Genomic DNA, 23,896 nt, shown 5'->3' on the forward strand with positions numbered 1-23,896 from the left:
CGTGGGTGGATTTCGTAATGAAATCCACTGCACTTATCTGAGTGTGTTTAACCTTCTGTTCACCTGGCCCTTGAGCTCCTATTGTCAGCGTTGTACAGTATACATCAGGCTGTTTAAATGCTCATTACAGACAGATTTTCTTCTGTGATAGAGAACAGACTTAATTGTTCCCATTGTGTTTTCAATATTAAAAATAATCATTATTTAAGCATAAACATTTTCAGAAGGAGAAACAGAGCAGCTTTGGCACAAAATAATTTGTGCATAAAATTTTTTTAGACATCGTTTTAGACATGTTATAAAGGGCAAAGGTATAAAATTTTATGTTTTGAATGTTTAAATGATGGTTTCTGATACTGACGTAGACTGGTGCTGAGAGGGTCCAAGTACAGGTACAGGTACATGTACAGGTGTATCTGCAATTTGAACATAACCTCATGCTGTTACACAGGGCACTCCAGGTTCCTTTATGTTAGTGACAAATTCTTGGGCACAGCAGCAAACACCGATGAAATGAACACATTAATCACGGTAACATGCTGTGGGTAGATTTTCTTGACGATTGCCTTCATGTACATTGTCCTTAATGTATTGATGATGTATAATGTAATTATATGAATTCAGTTGCCTGCTGTCCAGTTTTGACCATGTCCAATCTGTAATGAATACTTCTGTACAAACCACTTGTGTACAAGGTCATTCTGTTGTGTATTGGTCTGATGAGTTATGTTAATATTGAATATTGTAACTGTATTCCATGTATTTTGACCTTTCTTGGTTTAGGCCTTTGTTGGTTTGTGGTGTCCAAGGCTTTATGTGCTGAAAGTTGCTGCCCAGGGAGATCAGCTTTACATCGTGCTTGTTGTCCTGTTTGTATTAGATTTCATCTGAATTTCATGAATGCTCTGAATGGGTTGCTGTGAGCTACATATACATGTACATGTATGTACAGTACACTAAATAACTTGAAATTTCACCGCTAAAAAAGTGTATTTTTAGAGACAGGTATTAAAGTCAGGCAAAGTATTACTGCAATTCTTCAACCGTTTCGCATGTTTACAAGGTGTTTGTTCAAGTATATTCTAAAGGCATTATTCTGTGTTGGCTGATAAAATTATACTTTTTGTGAAGCTCTGAAATTGGTCGATCCAACCAGTGTACAGGTAGTTTTGTCCATAACATCAAATTACAAATGTTGTATATATTGTTATACATTAGTATACGAAAAGTTTCAGGAATTCAACAACTCATTGTGCTGAAACTTGCCCTTTTCCAGTGAGATTGGACATTTGGAGCAGCCCTTAAAGCACCATTCTTTGAGCGCTAGATCCATCAGAGTCTCATAGAGGATATTTTTAAGTCATTTAGCTTATCTGTAATTTATAGCTCTGCACTTGACTGTTACAGCAGTCTCCTAAAGCATAGCATGTTGTAAAACCTTTGTCAAATAATTAGGTAACTAAATCAGCATCTGTGAAATTGTGTCTGTCGTCAGAAATGAAATTCTTTGTTATATGTGGTGCTAAAGTAATAATTGGATTATACATGTATTTCACAGTGAAGAAATGCCTTTGGCCAATTTTCATTTGTGAAAACATCAAAATCTAAGATTGCAGACATTTTATTTTCTGTCAGGATATGCGTCAGGCCTGACCCCAGGTTTCGTGCACGTGTACAAACAAATTAAACGTGAACAGCTAATTAATACTGGTAACTAATATGACTGACTGCACTACTTAGCCCCTAGGTTATGTTACTAGTTAAGTTTTTTCTCCCAGACAATTGGAAGTACTGACTTCCCTCTGTCATAGATATGGTGTACATATACATGTGTGGAATACTAGATAACCACAAGATATGTAAAACATTTGGCTTAATTTCAGTCAAGGAAATATTGTCAGTCCATCGCTGCACGTCATTGGCAGGGAATGGAAAGGTTCGTTACTCAATCGCATTCTCACAAAAACTCGGATAGACAAGAATAACACAGTTCTTGCACATGCCATTGCCTTGGCGGGTGAATGTTCTCTTCGCGAAAATGGGACATCATTTGTGTAATGTTGTCAGTAAGAGTTTACAATACTGGCTTCCAATTACCCACACAATTGCACGTGAAACAAAAGTGAACAATGTACATGTAAATGGGAAGGAAAACATAACTTATTTACATGCTCATAAAAAAAATGTCCTAGCATCATGGGGTGCCCAGTTGTTGAACAGTGACAACATAGCTAATTCTGAATAACATCATGCTTGCATGTGATCGAGTGACTTTGCTGGTTGACCTCTGAGAGAAGGACCTTAGAATCATGTATGTATCTTAGAGTTGATATCTGAACATAAGCTTTAGTTCTATTTTGGCATGGTTCCTTACTAAATCATACAGTGGATAAACCATTTCTGGTCATATCAGTAGATATTGCATATAGGTTTGTACAGATGTGTAAAGATCTTGGAGCCAAATGTTGGTTATGGGATGGTGATTTAATATTCCGATAGTTTGAATTCGCAGTGTGTGTCAAGTTTATGGTACATGTACAAGAATTGCAGTATATACTGTACATTATTTTATTTATTTATTTATTTGATTTGATTTGATTGGTGGGTCTCACAGCAACTTGCGGATGGTCGTGGGTTTCCCCCGGGCTCTGCCCTGTTTACACCCATCGTAATGCTGGCCGCCGTCCTGTAAGTGAAATTTTCTTGAGTATGGCGTAAAACACCAATCAGTATTTCACTTATACGACGGCGGCCAGCATTACGGTGGGTGGAAACATGGCAGAGCCCGGGGGGAAACCGACGACCATCCGCAGGTGGTGATAGGCTCTTGAGTCGCTACGTTGCGCTAGCAGGCTAACACGCTAACTGTACACTATATAAGTACATATGAATGTATATTATCATAAAACTTGTTCAAGTTCAGATTTTTAATGCATCCTGTAACCAATCAGTGTCTTGTGTCTGGAGTTATTTTTAGGGTCGTACTTTGTACTTTTTTCTGCCTACAGGTAGAGGAAGTTTTTGGGAGGGTGTGGGTACCTTAGTTGTGCTGGCCAGACTCTGGCTGTATACATACAGTTGCTTGATGTGGTGTTCAGCAGGCAGCAGGGACTCCTCATCTCCTCTGACCTGAGGAAATTAACCATGCATGTAAATTAGCCACTGGGCTAATTGTTATGAATAAATTAGTAAAGTGGCCCTGAGTGAAGACCATGTTTGCTGCCTAGGATATACCCTCTCTCTATTTCTGGATGTTTATGCTTGACAGAACATCTCCTCCCACCCTTCCCCAGGGTTTAACCACCTCACTCTCCTTTCACCCTATCCAACAGATTGTTTTTTATTTAGAGGATTTATGAAGAAATTTAAATAATTTTGTGATTCATTTTTCGACTGTTGTATGTAATTTCATCAGGGGAGCAAAGTCATTGACATCGGTACTGTACATCTGTGATAAGTCTTACTGTTTGGTTGCCCATTTGCCGTGAACTCCAAAAATATTACTCTGGCATCTTTACGTGCACAACTTGGTCCATGGATGAAGGAAAGTACACATTGGCAGAGTGTTAAAATAAAATATCTTTAAATCTCTTGCCAGTTGTCAAAATATTGGTCTCAGCAAAAGGCACATACATGTAGGTTTGTGCCTAAAAGAAAAACAACCCTTTCAAGAATTTCCCTTAAAAACTTTTTTTCGTTTGTTTCAATTTGTTTTCTGTTGTTAAATCCGCATCAGTGGTGTTACCCGTGCAAATCACATGTTACCATTGTGATGTTATCGGCTTCCTATTTGTTTTCTGTTGTTAAATCCGCATCAGTGGTGTTACCCGTGCAAATCACATGCTACCATTGTGATGTTATCGGCTTCCTATTTGTTTTCTGTTGTTAAATCTGCATCAGTGGTGTTACCCGTGCAAATCACATGTTACCATTGTGATGTTATCGGCTTCCTATGGTAACTTGCTGTTAATTATACGACTGTAGCCTTTCCTCTTGGTGTATTTATAAGTATGTGAAGATAAAAAAAAATGAACAATTCAAATTTGAAAAAGTTCTGTGTCAGTGATATGCGGAGATGCCCGGTTGAGATAAACATATAGCAGGAGAAGTTGTGTATGAACATGTACTGGTATGTAAATTCAGTCGCTGTAGATAGGGAGCGATAATTTGAGGCTCTATCAGATGAGAATTAAAGTGCGTTTATCTTTAATTAAGATAATTAAAGTGATTTGTCTTCACAAGAAGTACAGGTTTGGTGCAGGTATTTGTGACAAACTCTATCGCATGAGAAAACGTTAAGGCCTGTCTTTAATATAGTCCTGTTTCAAGTTTGCGCAAATCTTATTTCATATTTACATGTGCCGCTACTGTTCATGTTGAATGTACCAGACAGACATGCACCTGTGCATGAAGTATTGTACTGTTTGTGAACATGACCTGCGCGCAGTGTCTGACTGACCATGGTTAAATTGTACATATACAGTATCACTCAGCACATTCCTGCTCATCATTGCACTCAACATACTGTCTTTCACCTTAAGTTCGAGACACATGTATCTAAAACTGATCTTTGAGAAGCATACAGTATAAAGGCCTTAAAATGATGCTTTTGATAACAATACGTTGGTTTTTCTGATCAGAAATTTATGAAGCTTTGCCAAAAAATTTTGAGGTCACCATATATTAAAGGCGGATAAATCAGTCAGAATCAAGCAAAATGTGTCAGTTGAAGAAAGCTAAACATTGAAATACAGTATTGTGATTGTTCTAACTCTAGGTTCAAATCCAGCTTGGAGCATTTACCTTGATTTATTCTTCTGACTATAATTGTTTGTCATCGTTGTGACAATATTAAAGTTGTCTGAAGTGGTGATGGAGTTATTTATGGAGATCGTGGTTTGAAAATAGCATGCCTGTACCATTTCCTGATTTTTATACACACACATATAAAGCCCTCTGCATCTAAGGGGTACATATATACAGGTAGGGCTTTATATATAATTAGTTTACTGAGATCTGCATACAGGTACATATTTATTTATACATTACCAAAAATTTCATTAATCTGAATGGCCTTGTGGTAGAAGCCTGGGGTAGTTGTGCTGTTAGTTGGGCTACGGTTGAGTTCACTCCCTTCTCGTCAGTTGAGACTAGGTGGTTTTACTGTAAAGGACAGTTACGTGTCTGTGGTGATCAGTTGTCAGTTTGTACTTACCTGTGCTGTAGGATACGTCCACACTCTGTCAGGTTGTCATTATCGTGCGTTAACGAGGGATTTCCTCCCACCTGTGAAGGGACTTACCTTTTGCTGTAGTCGGTTTGCAGCATCACCTTATCAGCACAATGCGAATGGTAAGATTTGTTCAGTGTATTTCACCTGAAGTTTAGCTTTTCTTCAGGTGTTACATTTTGCTTGATTCCGACTGATCACTTAAGAATTGTTTGTGAAGTGTGATACCATACTTAAGGTTCTATACAGTGGTCATATATACTACGAAGATACTTTAACATTGTGTACATTCTGTGGCAGCCTTTCGTAAGTAATTAAAAATCAGTAAATTTACATCTAAGCTGTTCTCCGTTGAAATTTCAGAATATAATACTACAATCTTCATCCATGAGTGAGTTGTTTAATTAGCTTCTCTGTATGTTTTAATTTAATATGGCCAAAACATGTATTACTATTGGTGAATTTTTTGGATGGGGTGGGGTGGGGGTAGGAATTCACCCTATCTGAGGTTAAAAAAACAAAAAAAGAGGATTTTAACTTTGATTAGCCAAGAGCTGTGACACTCATAGAAGTTATTAAAAGCTGTCTTTGAACCTTCTTGGGGAGGAATTTAGATGAGTGTCTTTACAGTGAACATGTGTAGATGGATATTTTTTGAACAGTAATCATTTATGTCATTGACTTTGATACAAGTGACCATTTGTAGCTAAATGTGCATCTACACATCTAGCTGTCTTCCGTTCCTGTGCCCTTTTGAAGTACATACAAATACTAGTTAGTATGTATTGATACACAGACTGTAAGTGTACTAATTTTATGTGCAGGATATTTAACAGTCATAACCATATATATAATCTGGCTTAGTCATATGCCCAATCTGTACTTTGTCTTGGTTTTATTTTTAATGGCATGAAGGCTGGGTTTGTTTTTTCCGGGTGGTCTGACGGACCCTAGTCTAGTTAAACTTGTGTGGTGACGGTTCAGTGAATGGGTTTAATTGCCGACCCTCTGGCCTTGTGAAACATAATACCTTTGTGCCCAGAGAAGCCTGAGCCCATTTTCACAAAGATGTTATCGCACATATATGGCAGTCGTACCTTAATTGTGACATATGAAATATCGTGCGACAAATGTAGGATAAAAAGTCGTATGCCGCTTTGTTAAGCTGGAACCAGACTTCTAAAGCTCCGGCTATATAAACACTATATGACAGGTGTAATGCTTTCCAGTGACATATTTGGTGAACAAGTTTGTGTTATTTTTACCTTATCTTACGATATTTGCATACATATACAAGGCGGTGTTTCAAAAGATGCTTCCAGTATGATGTGATAACGCACATATATGTCATTGGTGAATTTTTAGAAATTTCCCTTAACCATTATTTTCCTGTTTTTCCCTAATTACATTTATATTTAATTTCACAAGAATAGATTCATGTCTCAGAGACAAATCTTTCCTACATCCTGGCTATAACCTTACATGTAGATGTATGCACCAAATGGAAATTGTGCTTGAACTACGACTGCATGCTGATTACTGTACTATACACCTGTAGACAAACAATGTTCCACTCTAACTGGTGTGTTTTGTGTACATACACATACATTTTCATGCATACTGTAATTTTGAGCCCACCGATCTGTGTACATACACGTATGTTTACAGTTTAGCTCAAGGTGAATTAATTAATGTAGAGAGCTGTTAATGGGGGTATTAAAACGTGGAACACCTCCCCTTCAGCCTGCTGTTTTCTGGTACATGCTGAAGCTTGTGTGTAGAAGGGTTTTTAGGAGGATTTCAGAGCAAGTACATGTAGCGGAGAGTGAGTTTGTATACAAGTGCATGCTATTATTCTTCGCAATCATCCTGCTACTATTCCGCTCGAGGAAAATATTTGGTAAGCGTTAAATAAGCCATAAAAAACGACCTATTGAAGGCCTGGATGAAGGGTGAATTTGAATTGTAATATAAATTGTTAACTCAGGACAGTTTTTCATGCATTTCTACTTTGCAGTATGTAATAATTAAATATCACAAATGAAAAAAATGTTCAGTTCTGGTATATGCTGAAGCTTGTGTGTAGAACTTTTTTTAGGAGTATTTTCAATTTTTCAGAGGTGGGGGGGGAGGTGTGCTCATGATCAGAAGTTTAGTACTGTGATTAGTAATCAAGTACAAGTAGAAAACAAAACTATGATATAGTTTCATAGTTTAAAATTTTGTAACTATTTCTGAATTATGTGTGTCGTATATATTTATTTATTTATTTGATTAGTGTTTTATGCTGTACTGAAGAATATTTCACTTATACGACGGCAGAGCCCGGGGGAAATCCACAACCATCCACAGGTTGCTGACAGACCTTCCCACATACAGCCGGAGAGGAAGCCAGCATGAGCTGAACTTGAACTCACAGCGACCGCGTTGGTGAGAGACTCCTGGGTCATTACGCTGCGCTAGCGCGCTAACCGACTTGAGCTATGGAGGCCCCTGTCGTGTATAGGACCCACTTTCTAAGGGATCATCACTGATTCAAAACATGGTATTAAGTGTAAATCAGGCTACAAGGCTATGCATGCATATGAAATTAGCATGAATACATTTCTAAAGTTGAAATTATTAAATTCATAAACCGTTCAGTAGGTTGCACATAGAATTTTCAGTTTGCCGACTCAGACAAAACTTTGTGAATCCGTTTTTTTTTTTCATGCAAGATTATATGTTAGTGAGAATGTGTGGACACAGACGGCAATACATGGTTAAAGAAAAAGAAAGGATGGAAAAAAAAATGAAAAAACTTCATTTGAGAAAAGTGTTACCATGACCCTGGTAATGATGACAGATAGTACTAGCCTTGCCCTGTCAGGTAAGGATTTGTGTAGAGTTTGGGAGGGAGAGGGAGGGGGGGGGGATGCAGATTAGCACGACTGTACTATGCATGAAGCAGGGGTGTGGCTTACCCTGTGTCAGTTTACGACGACAACGTGTAGCTGTGGTTAAGTTGTAGATGAGCCATGCCCATGCCATGGGCTACTAACAGCTAATAATAGGTGATCATATACATCCCAAAGTGTGTAATGCACTCACGCATGTATGTACACATGTAGGTTTGGTCATGTATGGCATATGAACAGGATGTTCAGTTTGTACATGTAATTTATTCTCAGTTCTAAGTTTCTCAGTTTTTATTAAATTACCTGTTGTACTTTGTGACTAACTTAAAGTTGTATCATTTTATATTCAAGGTAAATGTACTTGTAGAGACACATACAGAATTTGGAATTTTTTTCGTTTTTGTAACTTATACACAATGACATGTTATATTATGGGATAGGTTGAGTTAAATTTGAGTTTATAAGAGATACATGTTTTAAACGTGTACAGGTATATATCAGGTGTCAACGGGTGGGGGGGGGAGGGGGAAGATTATTATTATTTTTGATTTTTATTTACCCTTGATGAGGCTTGAGTTAGGTGAAAGGGAGTGAAATATGTGTACATGTATAGATAGAAAGAAACAGTACAATAGATTCATTAAGAATGTATGAAATATCACAGATGGCAGTGACAGGAAATCATACAAAAAAAAAAAAACACATGATCAAGCGTGATGTCAAGCATAGGGGGAATTTGATATGAAGTTGTATTACATATATGTATGTAAATCCTTACAAAGGTATTACAGTGTTGCTCTTTGTCATGTATATGTATGTGGAAAGGGAAATGCTGTATTTGTATAGGGAAGTGCTTTATTTGTACAGGGAAATGCTGTATTTGTATAGGGTTAGAGCTTTCTGAATGAATTTTCTTAACTATTGTCATAGATCACCTTACATGAAGTACAAACAAACCAACAAAGTGAACATGAAAGACATTGATACAAATTAAACCAGTACATGTCCATATGAGTACATGTAGAGTTACTTCAAAGCCTTTATCAGTCAACTCATTTGATTCTGATTTATTGCTGTACTCCAAAATATTTTACGTACATGACTGCATTTTGGTTTATCAGTGGAGGTGTAGCCTGGGCAGAGTCTGGATGAAAAACCATCATCCTTCACCCAGTATTTGACGACACTTGAACTCTTGAAATGGCAGTTAAGGCTGCAGAGGAAAAATAAAAATTAAAAGCGAGATCTGCAACCTCATCAGTCAAGAGTCCATCACTGGTACAGTGGCGATAATGGCGCTTTTACAGAAAGCACCAATATATAGGCCCTCTCCAACTCATACAAATGTAATGACCATAGATATGTACACGTCAGGGATTTGTCAGATAAGTTCTTGTGTAAGATGACATCAACATGTTCATGCGGACGACACGTCCCTCAGATCTGATGTTGGGCCTAGTAAGTCATGAGTAACTCATTAGCCATTTGTCAGAGTATTTGAAGTAGCTTTATTACCATGCTGTTCTATGTTTAAACATCAACAGTTTTGTATGTCACGTCATACATGTGTACACACACACACACACACACATTTACACACACACACACACACATTTACACACACACATTTATACACACACATTTACACACACATTTACACACACACACATTTACACACACACACACCTACATGTAGTAATTGACAGTTATGGAAATGCTAAGTCCTGTGAGACAGAACAAGATTGAGATCACTGCGAATATGGAGTGATACATGACTCAGGTGTGGTATATTCTATGAAAGGCGTTCTCATTTTTGGCACTGACACTTCCTGATTGTGCGCTGGCCACGTGTTGAGATAAGAAAAGTAAACAGGGTGTGGCTGGAAAACTCGAAATATGATGTCTGCCTAATCGCTTTTTACAGGATTTCCTTTGACAGTTCAAACAGTGTACATGTATATATTTCGCAAACACTTCAGACATTTGCCACATACACATGTACTGTAGGCAGTCTGACTTACATTCCACGTATACTGAATGTGTCAATCATGTAATTAACGGTTTTGTAATAAGAGAACATAACATGCATGTATAAGCTACATTGTACATGTAACACAGGTATTATATTTGAGGGTGATTACAGTGTTAGTTAATTACACTAAGTTTGAATTAGTCATTGTTACATATTTTCCCCCTTTCGCTATAATTTTCTGCGTTCATTTGTTAAAGTTCCTCCTCCTTATTTGAAGGAAAGCAAAACTGTTCATCATATGGGAAATACATGCCCATTCCCAACAGCCTACTGCAAATAGGTAGATTTTTACTTCAAATACCTGGACACATAAGGTGCAAGTTCAAACCCAGCTTTGGATAGGGGTTTCGGTTGATGTGATAACATTAAGCGATTGGCAGTGCTTGTGTGTGTATGTTTGCTCACCCTGTTTTCAATTGAAGATCACTTTGTCCTCCGATATTATGGTGTGTAAGTCACATGGACTTAGAAGTTTGTCAGTAACTGGACAAAGGTTGGTGGTTTACCCCAGGTACTTATTTTCCCTCCATGCACCCATAAAACTATTGGCCATTGTATAATTAAGTGAGAATAAAAATCTTTGGTATGGCCTCAACAATGATGTACGAAGAGGAAAGTGTGGTCTAATTGATGTAGTGTTAATTGTTGAAGAGCTGTCATTTACTGTGTGTCTGTATATTACATTGTATCTGCAACCCTATAGACTGATGTGTAATACAGAGATTAAGCCTGCCCTCACTGTGGTTCATGTTATATGGGAGTTGCCTAAAATCACAGGTGGTATTAGATCGCTGTGATAAGGGGCTCAGGTATTTCAGACTGTGTCACCGCATTGCACACAAGTATGTGCACGCATTGCTTGTACAAGGTTAGTGTACCTTCACTACTGCTACGTGAATTGAGCTGTGTAATTCTAGGTCAGAGGTAGCTTTGGCCTACCTGTGGATTTACCTGTCTCACTCACCTAGTCGTAGGTAAAAGCAGGTGTGTTGATTCTACGCCCTGTTTTCATTAAGACCTACTGTAGTTATAAACCCTCTCAGGCTTTGTGGTCACACAGCATGGGGGTTGAAAGGGAAGATCCCTCCAAAACGATTATAAATGACATTGCTTAGAAGCCTTTAGATGTACATGTATATGCATGGTACATGTAGATGAAGAACGCAGAAAATCTAACATTTGCTTTAGGAAATGCGAAGCTGAGCATTCAACAGATTTACAATGGATGTCATATGTCAGATTATAAAAGCTGAAGTACTTCTAATTCCTCATTGTGCCTTGAACATTTAGTTTGTGTCAGATCTGATCAATTCTCAATTCCAGCACGCATTTTGCAAATTTTATATGCATGTATATTGCACATGTTTGTATATGGACCTGCGTCAAGGTTTTTACACTTATTGCATGTGTATGGGTCTATTGGTGAGAATTGCCAGAGGCCCATTATAGAGGCCTGAAAAATTGTGAAGAAATTACTGGAAGTAGTTTCACCCAAGTACGACGTGTCATTGCGCTTAACAAAGTAAACTATGTGTTATGGTCAAATATTAGCTTCCTTTCGTGGTGTTTTCTTCATCGTTTTGTTGGGATTGCCGTGAAGAAGATTCTGTTGGACGAATCGGAAGCTAGAGGACATGTGATCTCCTTAGTAACAAGAAAAAGGGTTCTTGGTGAAGAAAAGGGTTCTCTGAGTGTTATTGTATAGGAAAGTGCCTATTATTGAATCGCTGTCAGCGATCTTGTATCTGTTGTATTTGTATAATTGTCAGCTTTCTGCACTACATTAAATCTTCCTACTGTGGCTCCCAGTGTGTGGTTAGAAATTCTACACGGATTTGTGCTATGTTACAGTGTCGAGCGTCCAGTTTCCAACGTGTATCGTGTATCGGTGATTTCTGAGGAGAGAAGCTAATGAAATGAAATACAGCAACCATGAGAACAGCTAGTGTTCAGAAAAACTTTTTAATTTAACTGTATACTCCCAGTAAATACAGCACAAATAATAAATTTTTGTCCTCTGGTGTAGGCGTACATTTTGGATTTAGCATAACAAGCGAGTCATGTTTTGATCCCAAAACGGCAGTTGTTCGTGTATGCAGAAATGTTTCGAAAGGTGAAAAAATATTACCAGTTCGATTAGGCAAGTTACCATAGAATGAAGTAATACTGCGACCCCTGCTCTCACAACAAACGTAAAGCTGTCGGTGAGTGAATTATTGGAATGAACCCAGTAGGCCTACAGGTTGAGGTGTAATAAATAAATGTAGCGTCGTTCAGATTCATTCTGAAATAATTTAGTTGAGAACGTTATGACAAGTTGTAATTCTGGGCAGTCAGCATGTACATATATATACTTGTAGTCCTATATGTAACTACAAGAATCTCTGTACCAGTAGGTCTGTGTAGGCCTGTACATGTATGCACATGTATGTCTTTCCATTTTCACAACGCTTTTCACTACGTCAACTTCCTACTTTCCCTGCATGACTTAAAGCCCCCAGCACTCACTCACTTCCACTTTCCAGGTGTATTGATAGAGACACAAAATAGTGAAGTGTTGGGTATTGTCAAAAAATGTGTACTGCAGTAGGCTTACCTCGTACTCCCTCTCTTGGAAAAGTAGGGAGTACCGCACCACCTCTGAAAATCATCTGTAGCACTGCTTGACCCGTTGGGTTAGTGCCCAATAGTTGATCTTCCTAGTTTCCTGAATGCCAACAAACTTATAATACGAAGTTTTTCATGGTCGGTTGAAGAGATTTTTTGTTAAATTTTGGAATGAGCTGTTAGTAATTGTTTGCTATATGTGATGAACATTTGGATATAATCCTGCAAAGATTGAAAAAAAGGTTGACAGATTGTACATGCATTTTATGTGTCCATGCCATATGTGTATTGTTGAGGACTAATACATGTACAGGTATTTTATGTCCTTGCCATATGTGTATTGTTGAGGACTAATACATGTACAGGTATTTTATGTGTCCTTGCCATATGTGTATTGTTGAGGACTAATACATGTACATGTATTTTATGTGTCCATGCCATATGTGTATTGTTGAGGACTAATACATGTACAGGTATTTTATGTGTCCTTGCCATATGTGTATTGTTGAGGACTAATACATGTACAGGTATTTTATGTGTCCTTGCCATATGTGTATTGTTGAGGACTAATACATGTACAGGTATTTTATGTGTCCTTGCCATATGTGTATTGTTGAGGACTAATACATGTACAGGTATTTTATGTGTCCTTGCCATATGTGTATTGTTGAGGACTAATGCATGTACATATATTTTATGTGTCCTTGCCATATATGTATTGTTGAGGACTAATACATGTACAGGTATTTTATGTGTCCTTGCCATATGTGTATTGTTGACTAATACATTTACATGTATTTTGTGTATCCTTGCCATATGTGTTTTGTTGAGGACTAATACATGTACAGGTATTTTATGTGTCCTTGCCATATGTGTATTGTTGAGGACTGATACATGTACAGGTATTTTGTGTCCTTGCCATATGTGTATTGAGGATTAATACAAGTACATGTATTTCGAGGTGTTGCCTTGTTATGTTGCCGTGATCTGTTGCTTATGACAGTGGTACAAATAATGAAGATTTTCATGCTTACACGAACTGAACAAATAGAAATGGTAACAACTTCATTGCAACCAAAAATTTGGGGAAAATTCCTACAATCTTACAGTGTATCATAATATGATGTTCTGGTGTAATGAATTCTCTGTTCAATTTGCTCCCGTTACATTTGATTGGAAAATCTGAGTTGTCCGTTATTTTGGTTTTAGCTGTTAATGGAATCTTCAAGCAAAAAATTCACCTTTGAATAATTTATTTTTCATTCCCAGGGACGAATAGACCCAGAAGCCAAATTTACTAAATTGGAAAAGATCGGAAAAGGATCATTCGGTGAAGTGTTCAAAGGGACGGACAATGACACGCAGCAAGTGGTCGCGATTAAGATCATCGATCTGGAAGAGGCGGAAGATGAAATAGAGGATATACAACAGGAAATCATGGTTCTGTCACAATGTGACAGTCCTTACGTCACCAAATATTACGGTTCATATCTGAAGGTGAGAGGAAATCATATTTCTGTCATAGCGTGACTATTCTTAGGTTACCAAATATTACGGTTCATATCTGAAGGTGAGAGCAAATCATATTTCTGTCATAGCGTGACTATTCTTAGGTTACCAAATATTACGGTTCATATCTGAAGGTGAGAGCAAATCATATTTCTGTCATAGCGTGACTATTCTTAGGTTACAAAATATTACGGTTCATATCTGAAGGTGAGAGCAAATCATATTTCTGTCATAGCGTGACTATTCTTAGGTTACAAAATATTACGGTTCATATCTGAAGGTGAGAGCAAATCATATTTCTGTCATAGCGTGACTATTCTTACGTTACCAAATATTATGGTTCATATCTGAAGGTGAGAGCAAATCATATTTCTGTCATAGCGTGACTATTCTTAGGTTACAAAATATTACGGTTCTTATGTGAAGGTGAGAGGAAATCAAGGTTCATTCACTGTGCGACAATTCTTACGTTACCAAATAATAAGGTTCATATCTCAAGGTGAATACTAAGTTGACATTGACATGGAGTGTGGTAGGAAAATTGATCATGTTTTTGTGGATGTTTTAGATAGCAAAGTTAATACCAATGGTCTTGAAATGTTCAGATTTAAATTGTTGCCTGTAATGCTGGTAGTAACAGTGAAACCGTTTTGGATAATGCATTGTATAAATGAAATATTCTGAGCCTGACATAACACACCAATCAAATCAATAAATAAATGTAAAAAAAATGTTTTAAATTTTGCAGGGAACAAAGTTATGGATCATCATGGAGTATTTAGGGGGCGGCTCAGCGCTGGACTTGATGAGGGCGGGCCCTTTTGAGGAACAATACATTGCCATAATACTGCGGGAAATATTAAAAGGCTTAGATTATTTACATTCAGAGAAAAAATTACACAGAGATATCAAAGGTGAGTTACTAATAGGACATAAAGTTCCTGTGTCAGACTTAAGTGCTTTATCGTTATTGTCTTTCAGTTTAGCGATTTCTGACTTGACTAAAATCCAGTCCTTGGTGATGAAGTCAGTTAATATAATATATAGAATGGAAGTAGGTGGGAAAGTTTTCCCAGCTACCTGCGGATCGATTTACCGTGAATTCCGTATTGATGAGATGGTGTGGTGTCCCCCATTTTTTTTTTTTTTTTTTTTTTGTATCAGTATCAAAATGTTCACAGGGAAAAAGGGCAAAATTGTTGTTACAAGTATGTCTTTAGGCATCATTTTAGACCAGATTTGAATGTGTATCAAGTTTTTATTAATCTAAATTTGCAATATAACAAATAAAAACTGTGCTGAGAATCATAATTCTGCTGTACCTGGGTAAACAATGAGACATGCTCGATCGAGAGTCTAGGAACACATGTGATTTCAGCTGAATTGCTTCCCTTCTCGAGAGTTCGTCAGCGCAGAAAAAATACTGCGAATCTCTCTCACAGGTTATGTTTCTTTCAAATCACAGTGAGGCTTGCCTGCCTGAGCAGTGGGAATTTGGTTGCAGAACATTATCAATCTGTTCAGCTGTTATGTAAATAAAAATGGAAATATATGTATTGTGGAGTGATCTTTACTCGACCTAAAATGACTTGACAAAATTTGTTGTCTTCTTGTCCAGTCATACATGGTAAGGTCCAAAACTTACTGATGTTTTTATCTGCTTTCAGCGGCGAACGTTTTACTATCAGAGTCAGGCAATGTGAAACTAGCAGATTTTGGTGTAGCAGGTCAACTAACAAACACAACAAATTATCGTAACACATTTGTAGGGACGCCATTTTGGATGGCACCTGAAGTTATTAAGCAATCCTCATACGACACAAAGGTAAGAAAACTTCAGTTTTGACACATTATTGTACAAGAGGTGAAGGGGGCCAAGGTGGTTAGCATGGCAGCGCATAACAATGACTCAGGAGCCTCTCATGAATGTGATCATTGTGAGTTCAAGTCCAGTTCGTGCTAGCTTCTTCTCGAAAGGTCTGACTGCCAATTGCAGATGGTCGTTAGTTTCCCCCCGGGTCTGCCTAGTTTCCTCCCAAGATGCTAGCCACAGTAGTATAGATAAAATACCCTGGAGTACACCATAAAAGCACCATCAAATAAATAAGTAAATTCAAGAGATGAAAAAGAGCTTTCTCTGAAACATGAGTAGTGGGAGAAATCAAGATGGGAAATGTAGCAAAAAAAGTAAGAAATTTGGTAAAAACTAAAATTTCTTGGATTAGAAAATGAAAGTTGTTACCTGGACAAAAGTTATCTGCTGTCTTGAATGGTACATTGTGTGTACAGGAATGTTATGGCAAATCAAAAGCAAAATTTGGCTCTTCCATAGACTACACCTTAGTATATGGAATATGGTCTGGGTGGGATGTAACAAGACAGAAAATTTAGCCAAAATAAAGGATAATTTGAATGAAGAGGGTAAAAAAACATGGTGATTATAGTCTAGTCATTAGAATACATCCAAACTTACATATGAAGTTTTTCTGGTTTAGAGGCTACTGAAATTCTTAAAAATGTTTGCTTACCATTGTGTTAAATAAAACCTGTGTATTTTGAGGATTTCTTTCTTTGTAATGCAAAACCTGCTTTGTTAAAAAATTTTGATTATTCTTTTCTTACACAGGCAGATATATGGAGTTTAGGAATCACAGCTATCGAGTTGGCCAAAGGAGAGCCGCCCAATTCTGATCTCCATCCTATGAGAGTTCTGTTCCTCATTCCTAAAAATAACCCTCCTCAGCTTACAGGGAATTACAGTCGGAATTTTAAAGAGTTCGTTGAAGCCTGCCTAAACAAAGATCCCGATAATGTGAGTTTGTTTTAATTATATGCTTTTCTTGAATCTGCAAGCCATTAAAGGTGCATCTGAAGACTGGCAAAGTGAGTTTTTGAGTTCTTGAACAGTTTTATGATTTGATTTCTTCTTTACTTTTTTTTTAAATGCTTTTAGACATCAGCCAATTTAACATTGTTATATGCAACAGGCCATTTTTTTCTCAAGCTTACATGTATGTACCATAATATCTAATATGGTACAAGGCAGTCTTTACTGATCCTGACAGTACTTGGGTATGCAAAGTATTCTCTTTCGTACCACACCCATTGAGTGTTTGTGTTAAAACATGAGCTTATTTTATCTTTCAGAGGCCAACGGCTAAAGAATTACTGAGGTATAATTTCATCCGGCGAGCGAAACGATCTGTATTTTTAGTAGAACTCATAGAAAAATACCGCAAGTGGAAGCAGAATGGTGGTGCAGAGTCCGACACGGACTCAGAGTCTGAGTGAGTAAAGCTTACTGCCGAGTTCTCCATTTGTATACGGGAGATTGCGCAGAAAGAAAATTAAATGCTGTACCAAAAATCCATACTCCATGCTTGTAATCAGGGTATTCCGCCAGTTCTTGTGTGTTTTCTGGACTGCTGATGCTAAGGCCTGTGCCGCTAGAAAAACACTAGAAGGTTCTGATTGCAAGTGTTAAAGGTGACATTGTGACTGTGCATAAAGAAGTGTTGTGAAATACAACTCAAAATGAGGCTTTCTGAGAGGTTTCAAATGTGTTAACTAAAGAAAACACTGAAGTTTTTATTGGTAAACCATTATTTCCAACAGTTTGGGAGCTGAAAAGTTCTCGGGAACTAAAATGGTTCTAGACATGGCCCTGCATACTTCACTGCTGGTCATCCTTGATCATTGGACATTAGCCTAGAAGCCTTGGTCTTGTTAAAGAGAAAAATTCAACATCCATTATCACACAGAGTGACAAACGAGTGCAGGGTGAAAATCATGGCCATGACACACAGTATTTTGCTCATGTTTTTGTTGCCCAGTATTTTATTGTTTTGACACAGTATTTTGGGGGCTAATGTCCTACTGTTGTGTACAGTAATAGTCACATGTATTTAATGTTAACATGTATCACACATAATTTTGGCACCTTGCAGAGATTCTGATGATGAAAATGGTGACCGCAAAGTTGACCCATGGGTCTACCCTCCAACAGTTCGACCCAAATCTGTGCGTAAAATCGACGCCCTCTATAGGGAACAGATGGAGAAGATGGAGAAGATGAGCAGCGAACAGGAGATGAATGGCCATAGCAGTAACAATGGCAGCCAGGATGCTGATCGGTCAAAGGTAAGCAGCGGTACCTGTGTATATCGCCTTGCTGTTGTTGTTGTACAAAATATGCTTAGATGAGTAGTGTAAAACCTTCTAAGTCCAAATCCACAAAAGCAAGGGTTTAATGAACTAAAAAATTAGTTTGAGTGGATTTGTGAAAATGGTTTTGATATTCTTTAGTATGGTATTAGTATGATATTATTTACTGTGAAATGTTCAGAGTAAAAAATTTGAAAACCCAACATGTAAGTACTGCCACTAATAAAAAGAAGAAAGGAAGGCAAAGTTACATTTGTTATGCATTTCCATTCTTTCAGAACTTCTCTTAGATTTTCTAAATGCTGGGATGCTGTAAGGCAGCCCACATATGGATTTCTACTGCCCCAATGCCACCTGCCTGCCTGCCCCCTTCCCTTGACCCCTGACCCTTGTTTTTCCTAATTCTGCATGATTTGACCTTTTAGTCTGGAATGATTATGGTACATGTACCGGGATTGTTATAATGATCAATGATTGGGCTCTTGAATGTTTGTAATATTAATTCTTTGTTGGCGGAGATATTAAGCTTGATTGAGAATTTAGTAAATTAGTGCATGTTTCATTTTTTTTTTCTTTCGTCAGTGTACATGTGAACAAAGGTATCGTGCATGAATAACAAATCATGACTTTTAATATAGTTGAATCACTACACCTATGATTTGAGACAACATGTACATACACCATGTCCCTACTGAGGATTATGAATTCTTAAAACCAAAACTGAATGAACTTTGAAAAGTTCACATTGACTTCATTTACAAATTCTGAAAAAAACATATCACAGTTCTTGCTGAGCAGAATTAGTTTTGATCTTGTGTTAAAAAAACCAGCCCTGGAAGTTTTTTGGACTGAACCAGTAGCCAAAAGATATTATTTCCAATACCATTAAAGCAAATATACTGGCTCAAGTGAGGCTTGAGCCCCACTCTATCAACTGAGCTATCCAGCTGGATCTGTGATAAAGACACACAACATTTATACCACAATGGACTAAATGTTTCAAAGCAAATTTCAGTTGTTATCTTCGAATACATTAAATTAAGTAGATATAAATTAGATTGTGTGGATATTCAATCTGATACTGAAAATTTCCAATGCTAGTTTTCCTGTTAGTTATAGCAGTTGGCACTGGAGCTGATTTGTTATTCAGCCTAACTCTCTGTTGTGTGTAAACCTCCAGTCAGGTGACCTTCCTCCAGCTGCCGGTTACCATGACGACAACCAACCGAGTCTCGAACCCTCAGACCCGGTCTACGACCCACAGCCTCCGTCTGACGGCTTCGTAAGTTTGTGTTGGATTGAAATCGGCCTTAGGTGCTACTGTAGATTTGGCGTAGAAAGTCTGCCTGTGTGTTTTGCAACCTTGTATTGTGTGCCATTTTGTTGTCGTTGTATTGAGATGTAGCTCTTCCTTCACTTCAAAACACTATCCATGTTTCAAATAGACATCTTGTGATGGACTCTTCTTTCTGAAGGTAAAAAAAGACAAGACAAAAAATTTAGATGAAGTATTCATTTAACTGTATGATTTTTCCAAGAAGAAAACATTTTGGAGATTCTGTTGATCAAAATGTGTTGCCACTTTTACTAAACTTTGTTGATCAAATTTTTAGAAAATGACATGGGTTATCAGCTTATGGTGCCATAAAGTGACATGATTTAAGAGGAACATTACAAAAATGATTTATAAAGATTCATGACATTGTGCACTCTGCTCCTGTCATCTTGTCTACTGTAAATTTACCTCCAGCTGTAGAAGAGTTACTTTCAGGGGACATAACCATGAGCCCAGTTTTACATATTTTCCTGATCTGTCCAGTAAAGTCACTTTAATATGTCATTTGTCTCCTCCACCTCTTCCAATCAATAACTGTTAACATCTTTATGGCGAAGTTCAACCCCACCCCCACAGAATTAACTCTAACTATATATCTAAATACATGAAGCTCTTGTCCATTTTCAAACATTTCCCTGAGGAGCCATGAATAAGTTCTCGCCTTTACTGAGCCTGTTAACATTTATTAAGTTTGCTTAAAAGCTGTTCTTTCAATCCCAAGTACAAGTAGCCTTAAATATGTTTACAATTGCACTGCTTTGAAAAGCTTCAAGTCCTAAATTAAATCAGACATCTCTTCAGAGCTGCTGTCCTGCAACAAGGAGGTATTTTACGTAAACTCTACGGACTCCTTCGTCGTTATATGACTGAAAAATAGTTAAGTACGACGTTAAGCCCCCAAGCACTCATCACTCACATTCTCTCTCACTCTTCAGAAGTACGTGCACTTTCTGTACACGTTACCCTATGCCTTCAGATCTGTCTTAAAAGTTTAGAATTGAATTGTTTAGTACACTTAGATGTATTATTGGATACATGTAGGAAAGAGTAGTGCATTAAGTGAGAATATAGTTGGATGGTTGTAAAATTTGTCATGGTGTAGAAATGGTAGTGTTGCTCTGGAAAGTCTGCTACAGTGTTCCTCAAGGGGAAATATATGAATACAGTACTGTTTGTGATAACGTGTGGGAGCTGGAAAGAAATAAGAAGTAACTGTATTGCTTTTGTAGGTAATTGTAATAAAGAGTACGTCTACATTGTTGTTGTATGATAGCATTATTCTGTGGATAATGAATTCTGTGGATAATGATATATTTTTTTTTAATTTATAATTTGTTAACCATAGTGTGAGCTATTACAAATATGAAGTATTATAAAATAGTGTATTATAGCCTTCCGAATAGTCTTACAGATTTACCAGGCCTGACATGGGTACATTTGCTTCTTAAGGGCCATTTTCCCAGTACAGATAACTACGAAAGGTTTTAGTTGAGTTACATGAGCTACATGTAGTGAAAATATACATTGATATAGACACAAACAAGCTCTTAATAATTTCCTAACTTACGGTACAATGATGTCACTGTTACAGTTTGAGCAATAGTCAAGTGTCAGACAGATTTTTGGGGAGAAAATACAAGTACAGTGTACCTTCCAGTGTCAGCATATTTGAAACAAGTTCGTTTCATTCTTCCTTAACTTTTAGGGAGGAAAGCCAATGGATTGATGGTTTTGAGAGTATTTGGAAAATGGCCCATACATGCTCAGAGATATCGATGTGTGAAAGCAAATGAAACATAATGTGCTACCAACTAACAGCTCTCTCAGCTCTTGGCTAACTAACAGACAACTCCAGGTGTAACCTTAACATCTGATTGACCTGGCTTTATACAGAAATACACTTGTTTCAAGACTTCAACTTCAACTCTTCTCTGTATAATATGCACCCATGTAAACAGGATGCGTTCTTCGAAATCAGTCAAAATTTACACGTACACACACCAGCACCATGTTTAAGTTGAAGTAGGTTGAGAAGGTTGGGTTTGCGGAATACAATGCTGGGTTTGTGTTGGAGTTAAGGGCAGACAATCTATGTCAGATAGGCGCGATAGTTGTAACCCTTTGGCCTGAGGCGTAGACTGTAAAGATTGACTTGTTGACACAGGCAGATAACCAGGTGCAGTCCTGTTGCTGCTGCAGGATTTTGTTGCTTTTTTACATAATAAATCTGTCATCATAAAGACCTCAAGTTCAAACCCAGCTCTTAATGTTTGTTTCATTCTTGATGTGCAGGCTTTTTTTTTTTTTTTTTTTTTTCTTTTGGTAAGTATTATAAGTTTGTGATGTTAATAACAAAAAGTTACCAGTTTCTGAACCTGCATATTTTGTGCACTATGCTCATCTGCTGATGATGTATTAGATGAAATAATTTGTAGTCACCTAATTAAATGTGGCCAAGAAAAATATTAGAGAAAAATATCACAGTGAGTAGTATGCATGAAACAATGCGTGGCCATTTTACATGTAAGTGGTTATTTAGATTTCTGAGGTTGTGCGACTCAAGGTGCGTTAGAAAGACTTCTTTAGTATAAAGTTGACTTGCTTTTTAAAGATCTAAGTGTAATTATGGGCCCAAATTGATTTCTTTTTCATTTTATTTTCTAAAATTGTAACTTCTTGTGTCCCTTAAAATAGAATTGGCATGATGTATGTGTATACCATGAACCATTCATTACAAAGCGCAAAACTTCCACACTGACAAAGTTTGGGCATTTGTGATTTTATCTAGTAGAAAGGAAAATTTGTTCATGGGTCACGGGCTGTTAAATTTAGAAAACAAACAGGCCTGCTGTGTTATCTATCAGTTAACACCCATAGCTGTATTCATCGTCTAGCTAAGATACAGTATAGGATCCTGGGGCCATGTGGCTTTCTTTTGTCATGATTTGTTCGGGATTTTTAAAACTGGCACTGTCTGTAGGGCATGAAGTCGCAGTCTGATTATAAAGGGACTGCAAAAAACTGCATTCTTTTGTCCTGTTTTAGGGCAAACTGGATCTAAAAATTTAATTTAATAACTTGGATTAAAATGCAGCTTTTGATTAAATTCCTTTGTTTTTGTCCATTTTTGTTGCGCTGAGAGGGTATATTTCTCCTCGGCTTTGGGAAGGTGACAGAAATTTATTCAGAAGAGTGTACATGTACATGATTCTGGCAAATAATAGAGCTTGAGAGGCAGATATTTTACTTGTGACATATTAATATTAAAATTTTTATAAAAAGTTGGATAATTTTTGGATGATTCACATGTTGTTGTTGTAGTGCTACCTTAACAACACATGTACATGTAGGTGACACCTGGAAGCATTATTTCCCTGTGACATGTATCTTCTCTGGATACAATCTATATTATAATGAGTCATTGTCGCTAAGGATAATTTCTCGGGTGTTTTTAGTTATTTTTTTACATGTTTGGGCTTAACTCTGATGGACATCCACATTGAACCCAAAAGTGTATATGTACAGGACCTCAACTTTTCTGATTTTCAAACTCTGTCTGACTTTGTACTTCTGGTTGTCAGATTCTGAGAGTCCTGTCTATTTTTACAAAGACTCTTTGAGGTTTGTATGGAAAGTAACATCAAAAAGAATGTGTTGTTTACCCCTAAAGGTGCAATACCGAGGAAACATAGTACACGTACGTCGATTTCTTAAGAGCCTAATGCTTCTGGTGCTTTATCTCCTTGAACTTTGATATTCAATACCAAGGCATTATTCCATTCTTACATGTCCACCGGTAACCGTTATCCCCTCCCCATCTGCAGCTGAATCCGGCCTCTCAGACTCGGACCACATGATTTTATATCTCTCCCAGCCTCCTGGTTAATGCCCTGACATTTATTTCTTCCCGTCATATATATATTTCCTTGTCATCATAGCATATACATATACAGGTGCCACATTGCTTTGCTAACTACAGATATTCTGTGATTTGTTGTGGAAGGAGTTGCAGGGTGTATTCTGCGACATATTTAAACTCTGCTTATTTAAACTTAAGTGGTGGTGGCGCAGTGTTCATTATTGTAGACAAACTTTTGCAGTCAGGTAGAAATGTCTCTGGG

At 37.4% G+C, this 23,896-nt stretch overlaps 1 protein-coding gene across 9 annotated transcripts in view; it reads left to right on the top strand.

Moving 5' to 3' along the window:
- Positions 1-23,896, top strand: part of LOC135479457 (serine/threonine-protein kinase 26-like) — a 58,587-nt gene that overhangs the window by 14,132 nt on the left and 20,559 nt on the right. For 5 of the 9 annotated variants that reach the window (XM_064759290.1, XM_064759289.1, XM_064759296.1 and 2 more), the window contains exons 2-8: positions 14,036-14,263; positions 15,024-15,189; positions 15,943-16,100; positions 16,902-17,087; positions 17,423-17,562; positions 18,223-18,415; positions 19,620-19,721. In XM_064759290.1, the coding sequence (XP_064615360.1) occupies positions 14,036-14,263; positions 15,024-15,189; positions 15,943-16,100; positions 16,902-17,087; positions 17,423-17,562; positions 18,223-18,415; positions 19,620-19,721 (1,173 nt within the window). Of the gene's footprint in view, positions 1-5,222; positions 5,353-14,035; positions 14,264-14,541; positions 14,556-15,023; positions 15,190-15,942; positions 16,101-16,901; positions 17,088-17,422; positions 17,563-18,222; positions 18,416-19,619; positions 19,722-23,896 lie in introns of those variants that run through there. The other 4 variants (XM_064759292.1, XM_064759297.1, XM_064759291.1 and 1 more) reach the window with 3 other exon arrangements.

This window comes from Liolophura sinensis, chromosome 12, assembly GCF_032854445.1.
Source record: "Liolophura sinensis isolate JHLJ2023 chromosome 12, CUHK_Ljap_v2, whole genome shotgun sequence".
In the NCBI taxonomy this organism is placed as follows: domain Eukaryota; kingdom Metazoa; phylum Mollusca; class Polyplacophora; order Chitonida; family Chitonidae; genus Liolophura; species Liolophura sinensis.